General features: G+C 35.6%; 1 protein-coding gene and 1 pseudogene across 1 annotated transcript; both read left to right on the top strand.

Annotated features, from left to right (window-relative positions):
• Positions 1-412: 412 nt before the first annotated feature.
• Positions 413-1,360, top strand: LOC149161573 (receptor-like protein 4 pseudogene; annotated as a pseudogene).
• A 5,451-nt stretch (positions 1,361-6,811) lies between these two features.
• Positions 6,812-7,351, top strand: LOC149161572 (RING-H2 finger protein ATL17-like). The gene has a single exon (XM_089434925.1). It carries the CDS (start codon positions 6,812-6,814, stop codon positions 7,349-7,351), a length of 540 nt encoding a protein of 179 aa, XP_089291051.1.
• Positions 7,352-22,654: the final 15,303 nt, after the last annotated feature.

Genomic DNA, 22,654 nt, shown 5'->3' with positions numbered 1-22,654 from the left:
CTTTGGGCTTTTTGGACTACTAAATAATTTTCTCGTCCGAATTGTTCGCATTTAAAGATCGATCACTTCAGCTCTCATAAATGTTTGGGCGTTGACTACATCAAGCGATGAGATTCGAACGCGTGATCGGCTTGGAACACAGATCCATGGGAAACAACAAACATTACCGCTGTATGACTGTAAAAAGGCAGGAAAACGCCATCATTGCAATATCTTGCGGTTCTTGGACTACTGTGGAGCCCCTGAAGACGCCTCATGATTCCAGCCTATGGAGATCATGGATATCGTCTTGGAGTTTTGCAGTTCTCATTGACGTTATGTCTCCATTTCTGATGAAGTTTAGGCTCTCTGTTAAGGAACCATATCCTAATCATGCGTAAGAGGCTTCACGATCGAGTTCCGTTACTGAAAAATGGCGAAGGAAACAGTCAAGGTTGGCTTTAGATTGAGCGCAGTGGCGTGTATTTGTGTGTGGACGAGAATTTACATAGCATTTTCACATAATGTAGGTAAGCTCAAAGCCACATGATCTCAGTTAAGTTAAAATTCCAGAATATTTTGAAGGTTTTCAAATTTCAACTTCAGAAGCCGATAGCTTCAAGATTCGACAATTCAAATCATATTTTGATTAAATTCTACTTCTCAAAGTAGTCGAAAGAAGAGTATAATGGCATTTTTGGTTTTGTAGAGCCGTTGGCCATCCAGATCAGCTGCGGTTCATGGGAGAACACACACCCCCCAGACGAATATGCTCTGGGTAAAAGACTATGGTTACACAAGCGGCTTGTCCGCAAATGCCACCACCACGAGCTACATCGCTCCTCAGCTCAAGAAACTCCGTTTCTTTAAGCTCTCGGATGGTCTCGAGAACTGCTACAATGTCACTCGTCTACCGAACGACCATTATTCCGTTAGAATGTTCTTTGGCCTCAACGAGGACATTTTGGCCGACCGTGAGCCGCTCTTTGACGTCTCCATTGAAGGAACACAGGTTTATTCTTTAAAGCCGGGCTGGAGCATGAACGACGACCAGGCATATGTCGAAGCTTCAGTTTTTGTCTTGGACACTGCTGCCACTGTCTGCTTTCACAGCACCGGCCACGGTGATCCTTCGGTAATGAGCATCGAGATTCTTCACCTTCATCCACAAGCTTATGATTTTGGGGTTGAGTGGGGGGATACTGCCATATTCAGGACTGCTAAGCGGGTGGACTGTGGAGCAGACCAGAGCGTGTACGGCGAGTCCTACGACAAACCAACTTGCACGGCATATCAACCGTCCTTTGCATCGAACAACTTGAAGCCGATAATAAGACCCCAATTATTTTCCGCACCAAAACTTTGCATAAACTTAGGTTAAAATGCCAATATACCAAAAATATAACGGTCAAACTACTCGATCAGTGATCGATCGATCGCTAATAGTCCCAGGCAGGGACTAATAATAAATAGGAATAGACAATCTAGCATGTTTTTTATAATTAAAAACATTTAAAAATCATATATATATATTTTTAATATAACAACAGACTTTAAATACGGATTGTGAGACCCTATTTGAAATACGAATTTTATAATTTTTGTGGCAGTTGTCTATAATGCAACTTTTTGGAAGCTTTTCCGGTTGGTTTTTCCGGTCAAAATTCAGCAGCAATTTATTGGAATCGCAAGTTTGATAGCTAGTTTCTGCGCAATCAAAGCGTCCCAGGGTTTTTCAGGGTGTTGAATCCAAATATGCAGTAAAAAACCATTTTAACTGCAACAAATCAAGATTTAACCTCAATTTCTTCTGTCGAATTCCATCACCGGAATCTCCAAAAAATCACATTATAGACAACTCCATTTTTGTGGACCTTAAATTGTTGTCGTGGTAACCATTAATTGCTTTAACATTACACATTTCTTTCCACGACCGTATTAAAGTTAAGTTGCGTCACATTTCTTCGGATGACTATCTTAAATTTAAGTGGTCAACATTGTTCAAGATTCATAAATTCAATATTCAAATTCATAATGGTTGTGTAACGTTTATACATTCAATAAATTAAATATAAAAAACATTTTTATTTTAAAGTTTTTTTTTTAATATTTAATATTTAAATTTTTAATATAATTATTTATGTTATAATAATAATTTAAATTTTAAAATTATGATAAATTAGATATCAAATTAGTATATAAATTTGGTAAGATAAGAAATTTATATTCACATAACTTTAATAACTCAAAACTATAAAAATATACCCATTTTATATAATTTAATAATAAAAATAATATTATTATATAAATAATTTACATAATCTATAATTTTTAAATAATTGAGGTTTGATCTTTTAGAATTTATTGTTTTTAATTTACTAAATAAGATTTTATTATATATCTTAAAAATTAAATAGGTTTAAATAATTTTTATTTTATTTATTTATTTTTTATTTTTATTTTTCTGAATAAAGACTAATTCTATTAAGAGAAGAAAAGTATAGTACAATCAAGCTTGCATACAAGCCAAGCAGAGAAGCAAGGGAGCCGGAGGTGATAGGCTATCAACCTCGCTCCTTAGAGACAGTCAAGGAAAGGGCCATAGAAAGCACAGGAATACAAAAGGATAGCACTGAGCAGAGAAAGCTACCCCGAGGGGTTAGTTCCTGCAATACGGCATTTTTTGCCTTTTTTCTTGCTCACTTTGACCCACCCAGTGGAGTTTGGCTGAGCCATAACAAGTTGTAGATTATTCTGCACTGGCGGCTGAGTATCCTTATCAGAGTCTGAGGACGAAGATAAATGAGAACGTTTCTGAGAAATCTGAGGGTTAGAGGGAACCTCCGGACCGACCGAGGGAGCATCCATCGGAATCTCATCATTCTGCATATCAGCTTCAATTTCCTCATCATTCTGCACATCTGCTTCAGATTCCTCCTCCTCCGAACTAGAGAAATCTAAATCGTCCAAAGGACGGGGAGGCTCAAAAGGATTCCATCTCTTGGATTTGGGCTTGCGATTCAGATTCTTCTTTTTATCGATGAACTGGGAGCAAGTGCTCTGGAGGTGCCCCGTTTGATGACAATGGCGACAATGGAAGGCTGTGTTCTCGTAATCCAATGGCTGAGTCCAGTGGAAATCTCCAAACTTGAGATTAATCTGATCTGGCAGTCCTTTGCTGATATCTATTTCTGCACACAGTCTGCCGTAAGTGTAGAGACCATTTACCTTTCTTGAGGTATCTGTAGCCAGGTAGCATCCTAAAGTATTTCCAATGGCTAAGAAGATAGAGAAATCCCAAAAATGAGCCGGAAGATTCGGGAGCCTGACCCAAATGGGAAGCTTGGAGATGACAACTGTAGAAGGGTCGAAGTCTGGAAACCAAGGGGTGAGAAAAAGCCCAGCCGAACCCCAAAACCAAGGGCCTCCCGTTAAGGCCTTCTAGTAGTCTTCATTTAAGTCAAAAACCACCAGGAAGAAACCTTTTGAACATAAGTAGATCTTGCATTTTTTAGTCCAAGAGGAATGGACCCATTGGTAAAGATCTGCTGTGCGAGGCCACAACCCATTAAATCTGCATATGAGCGTTGATTCTGCAAGTATCTGGTAGCGATTTTCAATCTCAGGATTATGGAAGTTAATGGAGGGAATTTCCTCTGATTTGTCTACTAGAAACGACTTTGGAGCGCCATTTAGCTGGGCTGCCTTCGAAGAGCACTGAGGTTGGGCAGAGTCTTTGTGAGCTGCATCTTTGTAAGAGAAAGAAGGGGCAGAGGAGGTCTGCCCAAAGGAACCACCTCTTAAACGGAAAGAAGCCCCAATAGAAGCGTCCTTTTGAATGTTGTAAAAGGAGAGAGGAAGGGGATTCATAAGTTGCTTACCCTTATATAGCAGTCTGAGGTAAGAGGAGGGGATCCCCAGCCGGCGTTCGAGTTTTTGCAGAAGATCTTGCACGAGATTTGTTGCGCGTACCCATTGCATTGTCGTTTTGCTTGAGAGATTGACTTGGATCTGAAATGCATGTGTTTCTTCAAGCAGATCTGGCTGGTTCAAGAGAGGAGGCTGCTTCAGATTTGTGCCCGTCTGAGATTGCCGCCTGATGGTTGCATGCCCATAGATTTGGGTTTTTTTAAGGCTTCTTGTTCTTCTGGGCTTCTGGATTTAAATAAATAATTATAAAGGATTTTTTATTTTGTTTTCTAAGAAAGAGGTCAATTTTTTTTATACATGAGAGTTAGAGTAAAGTTAGTACCAGCAAGGATTACAGTGAAGTTGCTAGTACTAGGCTAGCTCACATGTATACTTACTTAAAAGTTTAGAAGGTTTGAAGTGAATACAACAATATTCGTAGGTATGAAGCTATTACAAAAATATTTATCAAGGCATTATAGTTTATAATGTTAACCTTCTTGGGGAAGATAACAATAGCTCACATGTATACTCACTTAAAAGTTCAGAAGGCTTGAAGTCAATACAACAATATTCGTAGGAATGAAGCCATTACAACAATATTTATCAAGACATTATAGTATATTATGTTAACCTTCTTGGAGAAGATAACAACCATTCTTCCCAAAACCAAGTACTAACCTAAATAAACATTTATAAAAAAAATTATATTATAAAAATACTTTTTAAATATAAAAATTGATATAAAATTAATAATATATTTAATCATTATTAAAATAAAAATAATTATAATAAAATTCATAAATGTTAATTATAGATAATGGTTATTCTACTTCTTTAAAATTATTGTATGTTGTTCAGTAAGTAACTTGACTTTATTAAAGAGGTAAGTATAATTATCATCACATTATTTATTGAGAGGATAATTGAGGGTAGGATGGAAACAGATTTAGTACATTTCTAATTGTTAGCTAGCATTGAACTTTCACAACTAACTTTGTTAGAGGTTAAAATTAATAGTTTTATTTTGTCTACTTCAAGAGGTAAATTTATCTTTACTTATAAATAGATAGTTATTTTTTATTTAAATGTCATTATTGATGATATTTCTTTCATAAAAAATGATCAAATGTTTGAATTTATCATGTTTGTGAATTGTTAAGATTGCTGCCACTTTTACCTAGTTTTGTAAGTAAGAAAAGACCAAGAAGTATTTATTCTATGAAGTTCATCTAGGATTATATATTAACATATACTACATTTGAGACTTATTAAGGTGGTTGGGTGGCACCATATTTATAGGGTGTTGAGGTCACTTTGTAACACTAGGTTTGGGGGTTGTTAAGCTTGTCGAGATTTCTCTAGCATAGTAATCGATGTATTACATTAAATTTGAGGGTTATTAAGGTTACTCAATTGCATCACATTCATGACTTCTGAAGGTAATGATACTATAACCTAGGTGTAAAGGTAGGACACCACATTTTTGGGTGATATAGTCATCGAGGATCATATTCAATTCTCAATTGTCTATGTTGAAGCATTGAGGGGTAGCTATGTAAAAATGTACCTAGGGTCTATTTTGTTAAATCAAGATCCATGATTGTCCACCCAGTGTAATAGGTCTAGGTTAAAGGATGGAGTATTCTTTGATTCGGCAAATTCATCCAATATCAACCAAGTATGTCCACATGATTATTTAAACAACCTAATTTGAAAGGTTTCTCTATCATATTGACATTCCAGGTTATGAAGACAATGTGATAGGCCTAAATTGAAAGATTGATGAGTATTTACTGCATCTAAATTCTATCAATTTCATCCAATATCATCCATAATTGTCCACCTGATTGCCTAACCCATCTTCAAAAGATTAAATTAAAGGGTTATGAGGTATATATATTTTATTAAATTCATATAAACCCTCCAAAATTATATATTGAAATATAACATGCCATATTCACCAAATATTCTCCATTTAGATCCGAAAAGATCATTTGTTGACATGAGTTGCACTGAATACATCCACCCAATATTGTTCATTGAGATTCACCACAACGTTGAGAATTCTCAAAAATCATCAATTCAAAAATAACCCCTTCTTTCCATTTGTCTACTAAAATACATCGCATTCACTAAAAACACTTAAATATTATATATTTCTATACACAATATTATTTAGTCTATTCAAATATAATCTTTCATATTCTCTAAAAATTATCCACAATTATTATATATTAATTTCATTACATTTATTAAAATGATCCCTATTACATAAATTTATATTATAACCATTATACATCATCACTATATAATAACACCATTTCATTATCCACGCCCTCCTCCAACACCATAATCTTTACCAAAAACGTTTAGATTACTATCTTTTTACATAGTAGCACCACGTATCATCACCATAAATTCAAGGCTACAGCACTATGTTTGTTTCTACATGCTAACCCTAGGTTGTAGATGGACATTATTTGGCGTGGTTAAGGAATTTACTTGAAATTTTTTTAAAACAAATTCATCCTTCCATTGAGATGAAATAGCATGCAGAAATTCGACATCAACGACCATGAATTCGCTAGGCTGTTGTTAGAAGTAAGGTTTTTTCAGCCTTCGAACCGTATATAGGAGTTTTGTTTCATGTTTTAAACGTGTTCTGCATTATATTATTCACTTTTTGATATGTTAATGTATAATCAATAGGAGTTTTGTTTCATGTTTTAAACGTGTTAAGCATTATATTATTCACTTTTTGATATGTTAATTATATTATTCACTTTTTGATATGTTAATGTATAATCCATTTTTTTTGAGTTGCTATGCACACATCACAATCCAATAGTTTCACATTCGTGTTCACCGTCTTCATCCATATTTATAGCCAATGCCCTCGGAGATAGATTCAGTATCCGCCATGGCCTTCAAAGACATGAATTACAATGAGCTCTTGTCTAATTACAGCGAGCCCCCTTACGGCGAGAATTTCTATTCCCCCTCGGGGCCACTAACCGCCGGGGACGATGTGTTATATATAGCCAGCAGAGTGATAATCATCTTAGCGATTTTCATGTTTTACTTCGCCCTCACTTTAGTCTATACCAGTTTACACCGCAGATTTTCCTTTGCGCCCGTGGAGCCCTTGAACCTCCGCAGTATGGGTTTGGACGCGCGCGTCTTAGATACTCTGCCCGTTTTTGAGTATAAAGCGGAGAGCTTCAAAGACGAGCTCCAATGCGCCGCCTGTCTGTCCGAATTCGAGGAGAACGAGAGAGGTCGGTTTCTACCCAATTGCAACCACAGCTTTCACGTAGAATGTATCGACATGTGGTTTGTTTCGCATTCGACTTGCCCAGTTTTCAGAACGGGCGTTCAGCCGAAAACGTTGCTAGTTAATTTCTGGTGGGACTATGTGCAAATCAATTTCAAATACCAAAGTGCCAGGGATCAGAATTGATGATGAAATTTCTATTAATGTAGAATTAGTTTCTTCAGGTAATAGAGAATTCGGCATCCGTCCGGACTCCTAATAGAGAATTCGGCATCCATCCGTACAAGCTCTCAACCGCAGGACGACCCACCGTCAATATGCCGGGGAGGTCTGCCGGAAACCGCCATGAATATGCCGGGGAGGTCTGAAAACTTCTCGAGCGAAAAACTTGCGTGCTTGTCCAGTGGATCGTACGCCTCAAAAACTGCACTCCATTCACCGAAGATAATATTAAACAGAGGCGTAGAAGGGAGGGTGTTCTCCGATCCTTTGGAAAATGAGGGTATCGAAACCGAGGAACAGGAACAACGGCAACAACTTTACCAATCCGCGGTGCGGGCAATTGAGGCCAACACTCTCGACAGTGGTGATTTTATTTTTTTTAATAATTCTGTATTTCCTTTATAGATTATTCTGATACGATCGTAAGTATTGGGGGCGGGATATTCTCTTTGGTTGAAGTATAAATGTATGTTTATTCATTATTGTATTTAATGAATAACAAATGGTCGATTATTTTTTATTATATAGACTTTTACATTTAATTATGAAATTAAAAAGTGCAAGCTTATGGTGGTTAAAAACAGCTCATTTCTCTCTGATCTTGTTCACTATATATTTACAAAAACAGTAATAACTTAAGTCAGATCTAGAGTTGTAAGTAGTTGGGAGGGAATTCCTCTTTGATTGATTTTAAAGGTAAGTTTATTCATTATTAGATTTAATAATAAAAAATGGTAAAAAATATATATTTTTATGTTTTATTACAAAATCAAAAATACAATTTTCTGATGGTTAAAAATAATTCATTTTCAAAATCTTATTCACCCTATGTTCACAAAAACTGTAATAACTTATGTTAGATCTAGAGTATATTAGAATACTAAGTAATCATCTTTAGCATCAAATATTAAAAGATATATATGTTGATATATGAAGATTTTCAGAAGAAATTACATTAAAAATATTTGGTCCACACGTTTTGAACCAGCTAGTTTGGTTCATCTTCAGGATAAGATGAAGAGAGAGATCTCACAAGCAGGCTAAATAAGAAAAATGGTCAACTTAAGGGTTAGATGAAAACGACTATTTTTTACTAGGGAGGGAGAATTATATTGTTTATTCATATATTTATTAATTTGTTTATAAAATATTATTATTATAATATAATTAAACGGCTATATTTGACTTAAATTGTCTAAATAATTAATAATTAATAATAATTTATTTATTTGATTATTTATCAAAATTATTTATCTATTCCTTCCCTTATTTATTTACTTATTATTATTATTATTTAATTATTTACTTGATTAACCCAATTGAAAAGAAAAATTATAGTAATAATAATAAATTAATAGAAATCGATCAATAATTAATTGATAAAACTAAAAATAATTAATTAATTAATTTTTATTTTTTTTTAAGATATAAACAATGATAGTGAATGAAAAAAAAAAACCTAAAAATATTAAAAGTGAATATATAATCATACCAAAAAATATATACTAAAAAATATAAGACAATAATAAGAGGGGATCTTAAAAAAAAAATTAATAATAATAATCATAATAATAATAATAATAATAATAATATAAGAATTAATAATATTGATGACAAAAACTAATAATGAATACATGAATAATATTATTAAAAAATTAATGACATGAATAAAAAGAGAGGGTATTCCTCTCTAATGAAAATCAATAAAAGGAAGAATAAAGGGGAAGAAAAGGCCAGACAAAGAGGAGAGGAGAAAAACTAAGAAGAGAGGGCGAGAATCCACCATCTACTAATTTTCCAGCCATCATCCCTATTAATATTATTAGAGGATCTCTCGATTTCGATGGCTTCTCTAAACTTGCAGTGATGAAATTGAGAAATCTTACCGACGACCTTAGGCTCCTCAATGCACATATGATGCTTGGTCTTCACCACATGCTTCGCCAAAGAAGAAGATTTGGTCCTCCCATGCTTGATATCAGCAGCGTGTTCCTTAATCCTTTGGTTAATAGACCGACCCATTTCGCCAATGTATGAGGTCCCACACGAACATAGGATGACATAAACACCTTTCAAATCCGTAGGGTTCACTAGGTCTTTAACAGACTTTAGGGAACTTCTATTGGTGTTGAGGGGTCTAAAGGTTGAGGGAACATCATGTTTCTTTAGGTTGCTCACAATATTGTCAATCATCCCTTAGATGAAGGGGAGGTGAACTCCTGAACGATGATCAATAGTGTCAGACTTGACCTTAGGACCCTTACAAGCTTTGAGGAAAGCTTTAACACCTTACTGCCTACTATAACCATTCTGGACAAAGACATTAAGGGGATGGGACTTTTCTTTAGAAACGTGGTCTTCATCAGAAATCCTAAAAGAATGAGTGGCTAACGTGCTAAGAACACCTATCTTCTGTGTAGGAAAATGATGGGAACTCGCATGAAGATACTGCTCAATATGAGTCTTTTTATGAAATACCTAATGGGAGAAAGATCCATCAGCTTTTCTTGAAATGAGGACATCGGGGAAAGGAAGGCAACCCTCAACTTCTCGCTCCATGGTGAACTTTATGGAGTTAGATTGATTATTAAGATACTCGAAAAAGCTATCTAACTTACTAGGCCCATGCTGCCATATGGAGCAGGTGTCATCAACAAATCTTTTCCAAATCTTAGGTTTAAAAACAGCTGTGGATAAGGCTTTGGATTCAAAGTCTTCCATGAACATGTTTGCAACTATAGGGGATAGGGGGGAACCCATGGCCACCCCACAGGTTTCTTCATAGAACTCACCTTCAAAACAGAAAAAGTAGAAGTGAGGCAAATCTCAACTAATCTAGTAGTATTGGGATCAATAAGGTGAAATAGGACATCAAGGGCCTCCTTGATGGGGATGTTAGTGTACAGGGGAACAACATCAAAATTGACAATGAAATCTCTCGGATCAAATTTCATACCCTGTAATTCACTAACAAATGAAGTGGAGTCTTTAACAAAGGACTCTGTTTGACCTACTTCGTGGCTAAATATTTAGCTAGAAGATAGGTAGGCCCACCTATGGTATTGAAAATGGGTCTAAGGGGGACCCCTTCTTTGTGAATTTTAGGGAGCCCATAGATCCTATGAGTGATGGGGTTACTTTCAATAAGCTTATGGCTAAAGGAGCCAACAGTGCTACTGGATTTAATGGAAAGAGCAATCGTCCTAGAAATCTTTTTCAAGGGATTCTTGTCAATTTTCCTATAGCTACCACTGTTGATCAAGTGATCCAGCATCTTCTTACAATAATCTTCCTTATCAAGGATGAAAACAACCCCACCTTTGTCTTCTTTTAAAATGACGATGTCTGGGTTCCTATTCAGGGATTTTAGGGCTTCGAACTCATCGTTGCTAATGTTATTCTTAGCGGGCTTTGCTTTCCTAAGTATAACCGCACAGTCTTGCTGAATAGTGTCTTTAATATTATTAGGTAAGCCCTTTATCACATATTCAACATCACACATAATATCTACTACCGTAATTTTCTTGGGAACAAGGGCAAAATTGAATTCCTTCTCCAAAAGTCTAAGCACTATACATGCTATCAAAGCACTATAAAAAAAAACTCCAAAAATTGAGCAACATCTAACACTAAAGTTTTTTGGACAATAAGTTAGCTAAAACATTATTTTATTGAAGATAAAATTTGCAAGTCATAAAATTATTATTCCTATGCAACTAATCCACCAATGGTTTGGAGTCTTTGACCAACCTAAAAACTTTAATCTAACTAAAAACTACCATCCTTAAAGCGCATCACATTACAAGCAATTAAGCAACAAAATTTGTTCCTTGACCCCACCTTACACTTTAGAACTCGATTTTGTGGATGAAAGATAACAACACTAACACCACATCTTTCCTTTTGACGTGCTCCATTATAATAAAATCAAAAAACCCACAGAAATTAGATAACCCACTTTATTTTATCCTTAAGAGGTCTCACCTATTCAATGAAAGAGTCTCTAATTTTATGAGCTATATCAACAACATTTACCACAAAATCTTCAAACAACACTTTGTTTCTTCCCAACCATATTCCCCAAACCACAAACATAGGAATAATTTTTTAACAAGAGGACTAAATGCTTTGAACCCACATCTAAAGAAACTCTTCTACACATTGCCTAAACCATCACCCAAAAATGTTGAAAAAAGAAAAACTAAATTTCGAATACTTCTTCAAAATGGGCAATCTACAAAAGGAGAGAACTTTGAATTAAAATTTTCATAGTAAAGAAGAGAAAGATTGAGGCTCTCTCAACCTCTTTTGTTACAATTTTTCCATGTGAGAACTATCCCTTATGACAACAACAAGTAGTGAACCTTGAGCTTTCCATTTATAATGCTGCCACCATTTAATAAAACACTACAGATCACCCTTTATGACCTTGTAAGCCTTCCTAACTGTAATAGTTCCACCTTGTTTATTCATAGACCAACAAATTTTATCCTTGCTTTAAAATTTTATTCATAAATCTTTAGTCAATGCATTTCGAGCTACCCAATGTGGTTCACATCAGACTAGGATGGTGAGTGTGATGTAAGAAAACAATTAACCATAATAGACATGCAAATAAGGGAAAATAATTATGACGATCAAATTGTAATGCTAAAAAATAATTAATATGTTATTTTAACATAAAACATCTAAATTAAAAAATACTTTAAAAAATAATGAAATTAAAAAGTTCAAAAATAATAAAATAATGAATGAATTACATTAAAAATTAATAAATCATAAAATAAAAAGACTAAAATGAATAAAATATTAATATATCCAAGTGTTAATAATATTTATTTATATTTACTAATATATATGCATATTAAAAAAATAATATATTTCTATATATTAATTTATTTTTATTATAATTTATTAATAATTACATGCAAAAGTAATTGAATTTAAACAAAACAAAGAACATTTTCTTTCCATAAGATCCATATTTATGAAAGAATGAATGAATAAATAAATAAAATTTAATAAAAATACACACACACATATTCCTTATACAATTATATGATAGATGACGATGATGATTAATGTCTACTAAGATCAATATGGTTTACCGGACCTTAAGAATGAAGCGATTAATTGAGATTATTTAAAATTTTATTTCTGTTATAAAAAAAAAGGGAGAGAAGTGTTCTTAGTCATTGTAGTTTTGCTGACTCAACAAGTCAAGGAGGTTGGTAGTGGGGAAAATGTTTTGAAAATGAGAAATGATGTGAGTAAGGGTTGGGAAATCCAAAGAGAAAGTGTTTTTCATCTTCGACTTTTATAGTATCGTAGAGTAGGCATATTCTTTCATCCCAAGGTGTCTTGGGAATACACCAATGCCTGGTTTCACTTCGAATCTCATATGAATTTGATCTAATTTTTGTTATGTTCATTTTTGTCTTAGCATTGGTTAAGACAGAAAATTAATTTTGGTTAGCAAGTGTGCGTTGATTACCTCCTTAGAATACCTTAACTTACTTTCCCCCTCTAACTCCTTATCACTCCACAACTTATCCTTAAATTTGGAAGTAATAGTTTTTTTAATATTATCATTATTCCCCAAGATGATCTCCAACATTCTCCCCCAATGGTCGAGCCTGAGATTTGCATCCTTATGCCAACCTTGCTTGAGGTGAAGGTAGTTTTGAATAGAGCTAGAAGCAATTTTGGGGAGCCTCTCAGCTTTCAAGTTGTACGACTTCTTCTTATACATCAGATACCTAAATATAGTGGTGCTTTCAATGGGACAAATGCTAGCTTCAATCAAGAGAATAGTGTAGGGAATACTACATGTAATATTGAGGTTGTTGGATATAAATTTCTTTTGGATCATTTCAATATTTCTCCAAGAATATCTACATATAAGGCAACCTCACATTTAACACCCATATAAAATAACAGGGGTGACGAGAGTCTAGAAGAGGAACTTTTTTTAAACCAAATGCAAGGATCAACCATCTTACAAATATTTTCAAGCTCATAGTATGCTTTCCAACCTCCTAGAATCCTTTTCTCAATTTTATAGTTCCATCCAAGCTAATGGTGAATGTTAATACTTAAATATTTGTATGAAGAAACTTTCTCTAAGTAATTATTATCATAAATGAAATTACCATAGGTGATCTTTTTGTATTTAATATTGAGGACTATATTCTTGTTAGTATTAACAGTGATACCCATCTTAGAGAAGTATTCATGGAGGGTTTTTTTAGGCCCCTATAATGCTAGTGATTCCCCCATTACTATTGTCATTGTATCCATTATTTTTATTATTGTTCCCCCATTGTCCCCAAATTGTTATTAGTATGCCCCATAGAAACCCACTATTGTTATTTTTGTGCCCTTATGTTATTACTGTTATGTCGGCTTGATTATATTGTGACCCCTTAGACTCCTATCTATAGAAGGGAGGTTTAGTCATTTTTATCATCCAAGAATTTATCATTTGTGTAATGTAAAGGAGGTTTCCCCCTCGAAGAGGCTGAATTATAAGGCATTGATCTATCTTTTCTATATTTTTGTGAGCTGGTTTCCTAACATTTGGTATAAGAGCTTTGGATTCTAGGGTTTCGCTACTCCAAACAGGCCATCGTGGAATTTTCGCTATAGCTTTTTTTCTGCGATGTTTCAGAAGCTACAAAAAAAACCCATTTGAGCCAAAATGGTTCTGACCTGCGGGTCCAAATTTCGGAGCTTGTCTCTCTATATTTGTGGAGATATGATCTGAGGAAGTTAAGGTTTTTGCAGACTCCCAAATTACATTCCAAACAGGTGACCTAGGGAAAATCATCATAACTTTTGTTTTGAGAATCAGATTAAAAGTTCATAAGAAGTTTCAAAGAGAGGACGACCTATTAATTTATGTGTATCAATTTCAGGTACTAATCTCGAAAGAGTGACACGTGGCATGACGTACAAGTTCGCTCTACTGAACTAGTTTATAATCAGGTCATCATGGGATATTTGGCATAGCTCTTCCTTGGAGAATCTAATCCTGATTAGACGTGTGGGGTTTGAAAGAGGACTCAAAGGGATATTGCAAAATGAGATTTGAGATATTCGAGATCTGCAGTTACAGAGATACAATAGATTTAATATCGAGCTCTTACAAAGTGAAAAAAAGGTGTGTAGTTTTTTTAAAATTTTGCATAAGATTGGTTTGAAAAATTATTTTGAAGGAATTAAATGTGAGTAGTGAATAATTATTAGCATTAATTAATGCCCCGAAAAAAGAAAATGGAAACACCTAGTAAGCAACCTAAAAGCTCTAGCATGACTTGTGAAGAAGAGGGAGAAATGCAACATGATATATCAAAATTACAAGACCAAGTACAACAGATTTCACTCTCACTAAAGGTAAATGAAGCCAAGATGAATGGCATGGAAGCTAATATGAATTGAATGCAAGTTAAGATGGATGGCGTGGAAGCTAAGATGGATGGCATGGAAGCTAAGATGAATGGCATGGATGATAAGATGGAAGAATTGAAGATAAATTTGAATACGTTGCTACAAGAAATGGTCACTAATGGTGAAAGTGGAGTAAAGGAAACTCATGATGAAAACAAAAGAAATGTTGATCATGATTTCATAGACTCTAGTGTTGGATTGAAGACCCACCATGTTCCAAAAATCGATATGAGGAAGTTTGATGGCAAGGATCCCGGAACATGGACATTACAGATGGAGCAATTTTTCGGTCTCCATAATGTGAAAAACACACAAAAGGTACATATTGCAACTTTATATTTGGAACTAAATCAGTTTGTATGGTATTGATGGCTTTGCTCTCATAAAAAAATTGTCACTTGGGCAATTTTTACGGAAGAAATGATAGCACATTATGAGGATACAAAAAACAACAGCTTTTTTAGCCAATTGATAAATCTGAAACAAAAGGGTTCAATGATGGAGCACATTGAGGACTTCCAAAAATTGAACATAAGGGTAAAATATATTCCAGAGGAGCATAGGATTCATGTGTTGATAGGGACTTTAAATGGTAATATACAACATGACGTTTGCCTTTGGGAACCTGATTCATTTGAGAAGGCATTCAGGTTAGCAAGGAAAATGGAAACCAAAATTATGGCAACCAGGAAGCCTACCACTCACAACTATAAAGATGGAAGTGTTGTTGCCCTTAGCCTTCCACAACCTACAAGGTTGACACCACAACAATTGGAATAAAAAAGATCAAAAGGGATTTGAGAGCAAATACACTAAAGGTCATAAGTGTGCTGAGAAGAAATTATTCTACATAGAATATGAAGAGGAGGAAAAGGAACAAGATATGTCAAAAGAAGAGGATATACTCTAGGAAAAAACCCTAGATAAAGAAGAAAGGAACCCGACCATATCTTGTAATGCATTGACTGGAATTACCACTCCTCAAACTACCAAGATAGAAGGACATATCAAGAAGAAAAAGGTAATAGTGTTGATTGATTCAGGAAGTACCCATAATTTTATTCATTGTAAGATAGCGAAGGAATTGAATTGCTTCCTATATCCAGCACTAGAGTGTCAAGTGATGGTTGCAAGTGGAGAAACCATAAATTGCTCTAGAAGGTTCCATAATATCAAGCTATCCATGGGAGAATATGTATTGAATAGCCCAATGCTTTCCATTCCAATGGGTGGTGCTAATGTTGTACTAGAAGTCCAATGGCTACAATCCTTGGGTACAATAACTTTTAATTTTCAAGAACTTTTCATGAAATTTTGTGCAGAAGGAAAGGAAGTTGAGTTAAGGGGTATCGCAAGGAAACCGGGAAACATAATCAGCTCTAACGATATGACAAAGCTTCTAAAGAAGGAACAACAAGGTGTAATTGCACAATTATGTTCGCTAGAGGTTCCCACATCGAAATCATCTATTTCTCAAGATATCCAAAAGGTCTTGGACAATCATTCCAAGGTATTTGAGACTTCCAAAGGTCTCCCACCTATTCATGATCATGATCATGCTATTCATTTGATTCCAGGAAGTGTTCCTCCAAATATCAGGCTGTATATATATATCCCTATGCCCAAAAGAGTGAAATTGAACATATGGTTGCAGAAATGCTAGAGGTTGGTATAATTCAACCTAGTCAAAGTTCTTTCTCTACTCCAATAATCTTGGTGCACAAGAAGGATGGATCATGGTGCATGTGTCTGGATTATAGGGAGCTCAACAAGCTCACTATTAAAGATAAATTTCCCGTTCCTGACATTGGTGAATTATTGGATGACTTGCATGGATCAGTTTACTTCACCAAGTTTGGTCTCCATTCAGGATATCATCAAATCAGAATGAATATTGAAGACATTCCAAAAACAACATTTGGAACTCATGAGGGTCATTATGAATTTTTGGTCATGCCTTTTGGCCTTACCAATGCACCTTCTACATTTCAAGGTTTGATGAATTCCATTTTCAAACCATTCCTTAGAAAATTTGTGTTAGTATTTTTTGATGATATACTAATCTACAACAAGGCTTTGAAGGATCATGTTGAACATGTTGATAGGGTGCTCAAACTATTGGAGGAGAAACAATTATATGCAAAAAGCTCCAAATGTTTCTTTGGAGTATAAGAGGTCGAATATCTGGGTCATATTGTATCTCATGAAGGTGTTAAGGTAGACCCTAGAAAAATTAAAGCAAAATTAAAGCCATTAAGGAATGGAAAATCCCCACATCCATAAAGCATCTGCAAGTATTTCTCGGGTTGACAGGATATTATCGCAAGTTTGTTAAGAATTATGGGAGAATAGCAGCACCTCTAACAACATTATTAAAGAAATATGCATTTTCATGGACTCCAGAAGCAACAAAGGCCTTCAAACATCTTAAAGGGGCAATATGCCAAGCACCAATCTTTGTTATGCTGGACTTCACAAAAACCTTTATTGTGGAATGTGATGCTAATGCAAGATGAAAGACCCATTGCTTTCGAAAGTCGTCCAATCAAGGGAAAGTATTTACACAAAGCTATTTATGAGAAGGAAATGTTGGCAATACTACATGCACTTAAGAAATGGCGACCCCACCTAATGGGAAGACAGTTCAAGGTAAAAACAGATCATGATAGTCTAAAATGCTTTTTAGAACAAAGATTATCATCTGAAGAGTAGCAAAAATTGGTCACAAAGATGTTTGGTTATGACTTTGAAATCATCTACAAAAAGGGAATCAAAATGTTGTGGCAGATGCACTCTCAATAAAGGATGAGGACGTGGAAGCATTGTTGTGCGCCATTTCTATTATCCAACCAGATTGGATAAACGAAGCAAGCGAGGAATGGAAGAATGATGAAGAAGTGTGGGCACTCATTCGAAAGTGACAACAAGATCCTAGTACATCTGATACATTTAGTTGGAAAAATGATTCGTTATGGTACAAAGATCACTTATACCTATGTAATAATTCCCAACTCAAACAAAATATTCTTATGGAATTGCACATTTCTCGCTTAGGAGGGAACTCATGATTTTTAAAAACTTACCATAGGGTTAAGAAGGAATTTTTTTGGGATGGCCTTAAATCGGATATTCAAAATTTTGTGGCGGAATGTTTAGTTTTCCAACAAATTAAAGTTGAAACAATTAAGACCCCTGGTCTATTACAACCTTTATCCATTCCAAGCCAACATTGGGAGGAGGTTTCAATGGATTTTATCACAGATTTACCCGAGTTCGAAGGAAAGAGCGTCATTATGGTGGTAGTTGACAGACTTACCAAGTATGCACAATTTTCTGCATTATCACATCCATTTAAAGCCAGTACAATTTCTACTGCATTTATGGAAACAATTCAAAAGCTACATGGAAACCCAAAGACTATTGTAAGCAACAGAGATCCCATTTTCATTGGAAAATTTTGGACATAATTATTTTCTTGTCTCGGTACTCAGTTAGCTCATAACTCATCTTATCATCCTCAATCTAATGGGAAAACTGAGATAGTAAACAAATGTTTGGAAGGATACCTTTGTTGCTTTGTATATAATAAACAGACACAATGGGTCAAATGGTTGCCTATGGCTGAATGGTGGTATAACACTTCCTTCCATACTACAGCAAAAATGACCCCATTTATGGCACTTTATGGATATCATCCACCATTCATCACATCATATTTAAGACAAAATTCTAAGGTTCAAGCAGTGGAAAATCACATCGAGCATCAACAACAAGTTCTCAAACTCTTAAAGGATAACCTCACATTGGCGTAGAATAGAATGAAACAACAGGCAGATCAACATTGCAGCGAAAGAAGTTTTGATGTAGGTGATTGGGTATTCCTACAGCTACAACCATATAAACAAATGTTCCTCAAGCAAGCTAAGAAGGATAATAAATTATCACCAAAGTATTATGGTCCATACAAGGTGTTGCAAAAGATTGGTACTATGGCACACAAATTGGAGCTTGTTTCAGCTTTTCGAGTGTACCTAGTTTTCCATGCTTCATGTTTAAAGAAGGTTATAGGTGAAAATCTCCCAGTTCAAACAATTTTGGCAGAACTTGATGAGGAATGAAAAATCATATTGGAACTAGAAGCAGTCGCATAAACAAGAACTTGATAGCTATGAAATCGATCAATTTCGGAGTATCTCATCAAGTGGAAGAATGTATCCACTAAAGATTCCACATGGGAGGATGAGAATTTCATACAAAAGAATCCATAACTACTCAAGCGTTGAGGACACCTCTTTTTGGAAGGAGAGGGGCATGTTAGGCCCCTATAATACTAGTGATTCCCCCATTACTATTGTCATTGTATCCCTTATTGTTATTATTGTGCCCCTATTGTCGCCATATTGTTATTAGTATGCCCCATAGAAACCCAATATTGTTATTTTTGTGCCCTTATGTTATTACTGTTATGTCGGCTTGATTATATTGTGACCCCTTAGACTCCTATATATAGAAGGGAGGTTTAGTCATTTGTATCATCCAAGAATTGTTCATTTATGTAATGCAAACGAGGTTGCCCCCTCAAAGAAGCTGAATTCTAAGGCATTGATCTATCTTTTCTATCTTTTTGTGAGCTGGTTTCCCAACAGTTTTAAGATGCTTGTCGAGATCGTTAGGGCTCCCTGAAAGAAGAATGATATCATCATCATAAAGGAGAAGAGTAATGACTATCCCAGCGATCTTGCGTCCTTCACATCCAGCAATGTCTAATCACTCTTGAAGCTGGTCAATGTAAATGCCGAAAATGGTAGGAGATAGAGGACAACTTTTCTTAGCACCAATATTGGATTTAATTTCTGTAGACAAACCCTTGATGGTCTTAAGCCTAAAAATAACATTCTCATATAATATAGTAACATCAACCCTCAACTCAAGAGGAACCATTATCTCATTGAGCCTTTTCCATAACTTCTCTCGAGCAGTAGTGTCAAATTATTTTCTAGAATCAACAAAATAATAGAAGAGATCAGCTTTACTATTATGACAATCCTCGACAATGGTCCTAAGAGTGACAAGGTAGTCAATAGTAGAGTGGTTCCTTATAAAACAAAGTTTCCCTTTGGCTCTTTTACCATGGATTTCAAGCCATGTGCTAATATTATTTTCCAAAATCATCCCATATAATTTGACTAAAATGTGGCTGATCATAATAGTCCTATAGTTGGAGGGAACATTTTTATCCCCACTTTTAAAGATAGGCACAATAAGTCTTTGCGTCCACAACTTAGGGATGCCATGTGTTACTGCCAAGTTGAGGAGATTGTGTATGTGCATGATGAGGATGGATCCTTCAATATCCCCATCTTTATTATTGGTGGGATTTTTAATCCCGAACTCTATGCCTTCCAAAGAAAAGGTATCTTCCTCTATAAGAGTGCTTTTGATGTTTCCCATGGTGTCCAAGTAGTAATAAAGTTTCTTAAGATAGATATATGATTCCTTTAAGGGGATCATCTCCTTTTCTTTCAATTTACAGAAGAGAATGTTCCTCTAAAAATTTCTAGGCTCAACTTTAGAGAGGTTAAGAAGATGATCGTGCCTCTTGTTTATATAGTCCCTTTCTTTCTTTTGATAAGAATTTTTTACACCCTAATTTTTTCACACTTAACAGTTTCATTCAAAGCATCTCTAATCATTTTCCTGTCATACTTATAATCATTATCTTACCACCGGTTGGAAGTTCTATTATTCTTTTCATATAATAGCTCTGTAGAGAAATTTTTAATGGTAGTGGAAAGGATAGTAGTAAAATAATGGTAGATGTGATCAATGTTTTCATTATATGTTAATAAACCTAATTCCCTTATTAAATATGTTAAGGAGAAATCCTTTTTTCTTTTTTCGAAGCGAATATCTTTGGCTCTCACTATTCTTATGCATGTGGTTGGTGTACATATCAAGGTTAAGGGTTAATTATAGAGGTATGTAATCAGAGCCAGACTAATGGTTATTTAGGATGTTAAAATTAACAATACGGTTGAGAACCTTGGTATCAAATATTGCATAGTCCAAAACACTACTGTCACACCCATGAATACAATTTATCTGGCCAAAGGAAGGCCACTTATTAATCCCATTAAAAATAATCAAGTCTTGGGAACTACAAATCTTAATTATCTCGACACCAAAAAGGTTATCAATAGTGTCTTCATAATTTCCTTTCAATTTACTAGCTAGATCATTGTTGGCTTGTTGGGGCCTGACCCAAGTTCAACCTTAGTTAGCTGAACAAATCCCTACACTATTGGCCCTTTCGGCATCAGCCCATAGAGCATGGACCAAAGTCTCACCCAAGTAGTATGGGGGGATGTTGGAACCAATTTTCCGCACCCTAAGATGGTTGTGATGCTGGTTTATTCCTTCTATTCCTGCCTTCTCGCAAGTCACTTAGTTCTAGGGCTTGCCAGACTAGCCCTTTATTCTAACCGTCAGTACCTCAGTACTTTCGTGCTGTTAGGGCAACATACCATGCAGATTCCCAAACTAGTCTAAGTGTCTTACTTATCTTCTTAAACAATCATAGTTAGCACCACGTAAACAGATGTTCTTACTTGCGTTCACTTAACCAACGTAATTACATGTTTTCTCACATCACATAAGCATTATAAATGAAATTCATGCATAACATGTCAAGATGCAGTAACCAGAAACAAAGACACAGAATTGCAGAATACTTCTCTTTATTGATATTTTCAAGTAATTACAAACTCTATTTTCCCTACGAACATAGCTACAGGGGTTCGCACACTCAACTGCAGATTTCCACCCTATGCCTTTGTGCACTCAGCTGCAGAGCCTCTACCTACGCTATGACCTAAAACTTAGACTTCTTACTTCAGGGCTATGACTATCTGACTCCGATCCAAGACTCTAAAACTACTTAGAGCTTAGCTCTTTTTATACAATCCCATGGTCCACGGAACATGGGTAGATATTTTACAGCTGACTTTACTTTACAAAAATAAGGGTGAACAACCCTTTATGACTCATGTCACCTTCGCGATCCACGACCAAAAAATGCAGAGACTTTACTATTTTATTACAAAAATCAACCCAAAACATGGGCTTTTAGCCCCAAAACTATCCTCAGGGGATCTCATTCCCAACAGACCCCCAACACAAACATTGTGACTCACCCTCAAGTCACTCAGTAGGTGCAGATATCTTTGCGTGAATACCTTCCAGTTCGACACGTATGACCACAACCTCGGTAGTGCACTAAGCTATTGCCTGCTTCGCGTCTTCGACCATATACTCGGTCACTACACCTCAACTGTCGGCCTGAAGCTTTTGCTGAGTCACTTGCAAAGTCGCAAGCTTTCCTTCAATAGATCTCGTCACTGTGTAAGCCTCATCTAGCAAGGGCTTTAGTCATTCCTTGAGAACTGCTTCCTTGTGCAGTGCTGCATCCACCTGTTCCTTGAGCTGCTTGGCCTCTTGTAGCTTGGCTAGTATTTTTGTCAGCGCGACGGTTTGTGCTATGCCCTTAATCTCATCATAGCACTGTTGTAGCTCACGCGCTTCCATCTCTACTTGTTGTACATTGGGGTCCTCCTTCAAACTTGTCAAGACCTCAAACGACTGCTCAAAAAGTTGTGTGCAGTCTGCTACTGCACTATCCACCACCGTTACTACTTCTGTGACAGTGGTCGCCCGTTACTCCTTGAATTATGGTGGAGTTGAAGGTTGGGCCTTGAACTGTAACTCCGTGATTTGCAGGTTCATCTCCAAATGAACCCTCTCCATATCAGTACAAGTGTT

Source organism: Pinus tabuliformis, chromosome 5_2 (genome assembly GCF_031772625.1).
Source record: "Pinus tabuliformis cultivar Carrire ecotype Pingquan chromosome 5_2, CPIR1, whole genome shotgun sequence".
NCBI classification, from domain to species: Eukaryota; Viridiplantae; Streptophyta; class Pinopsida; order Pinales; family Pinaceae; genus Pinus; species Pinus tabuliformis.
This window is presented reverse-complemented; position numbering and strand designations above follow the sequence as displayed.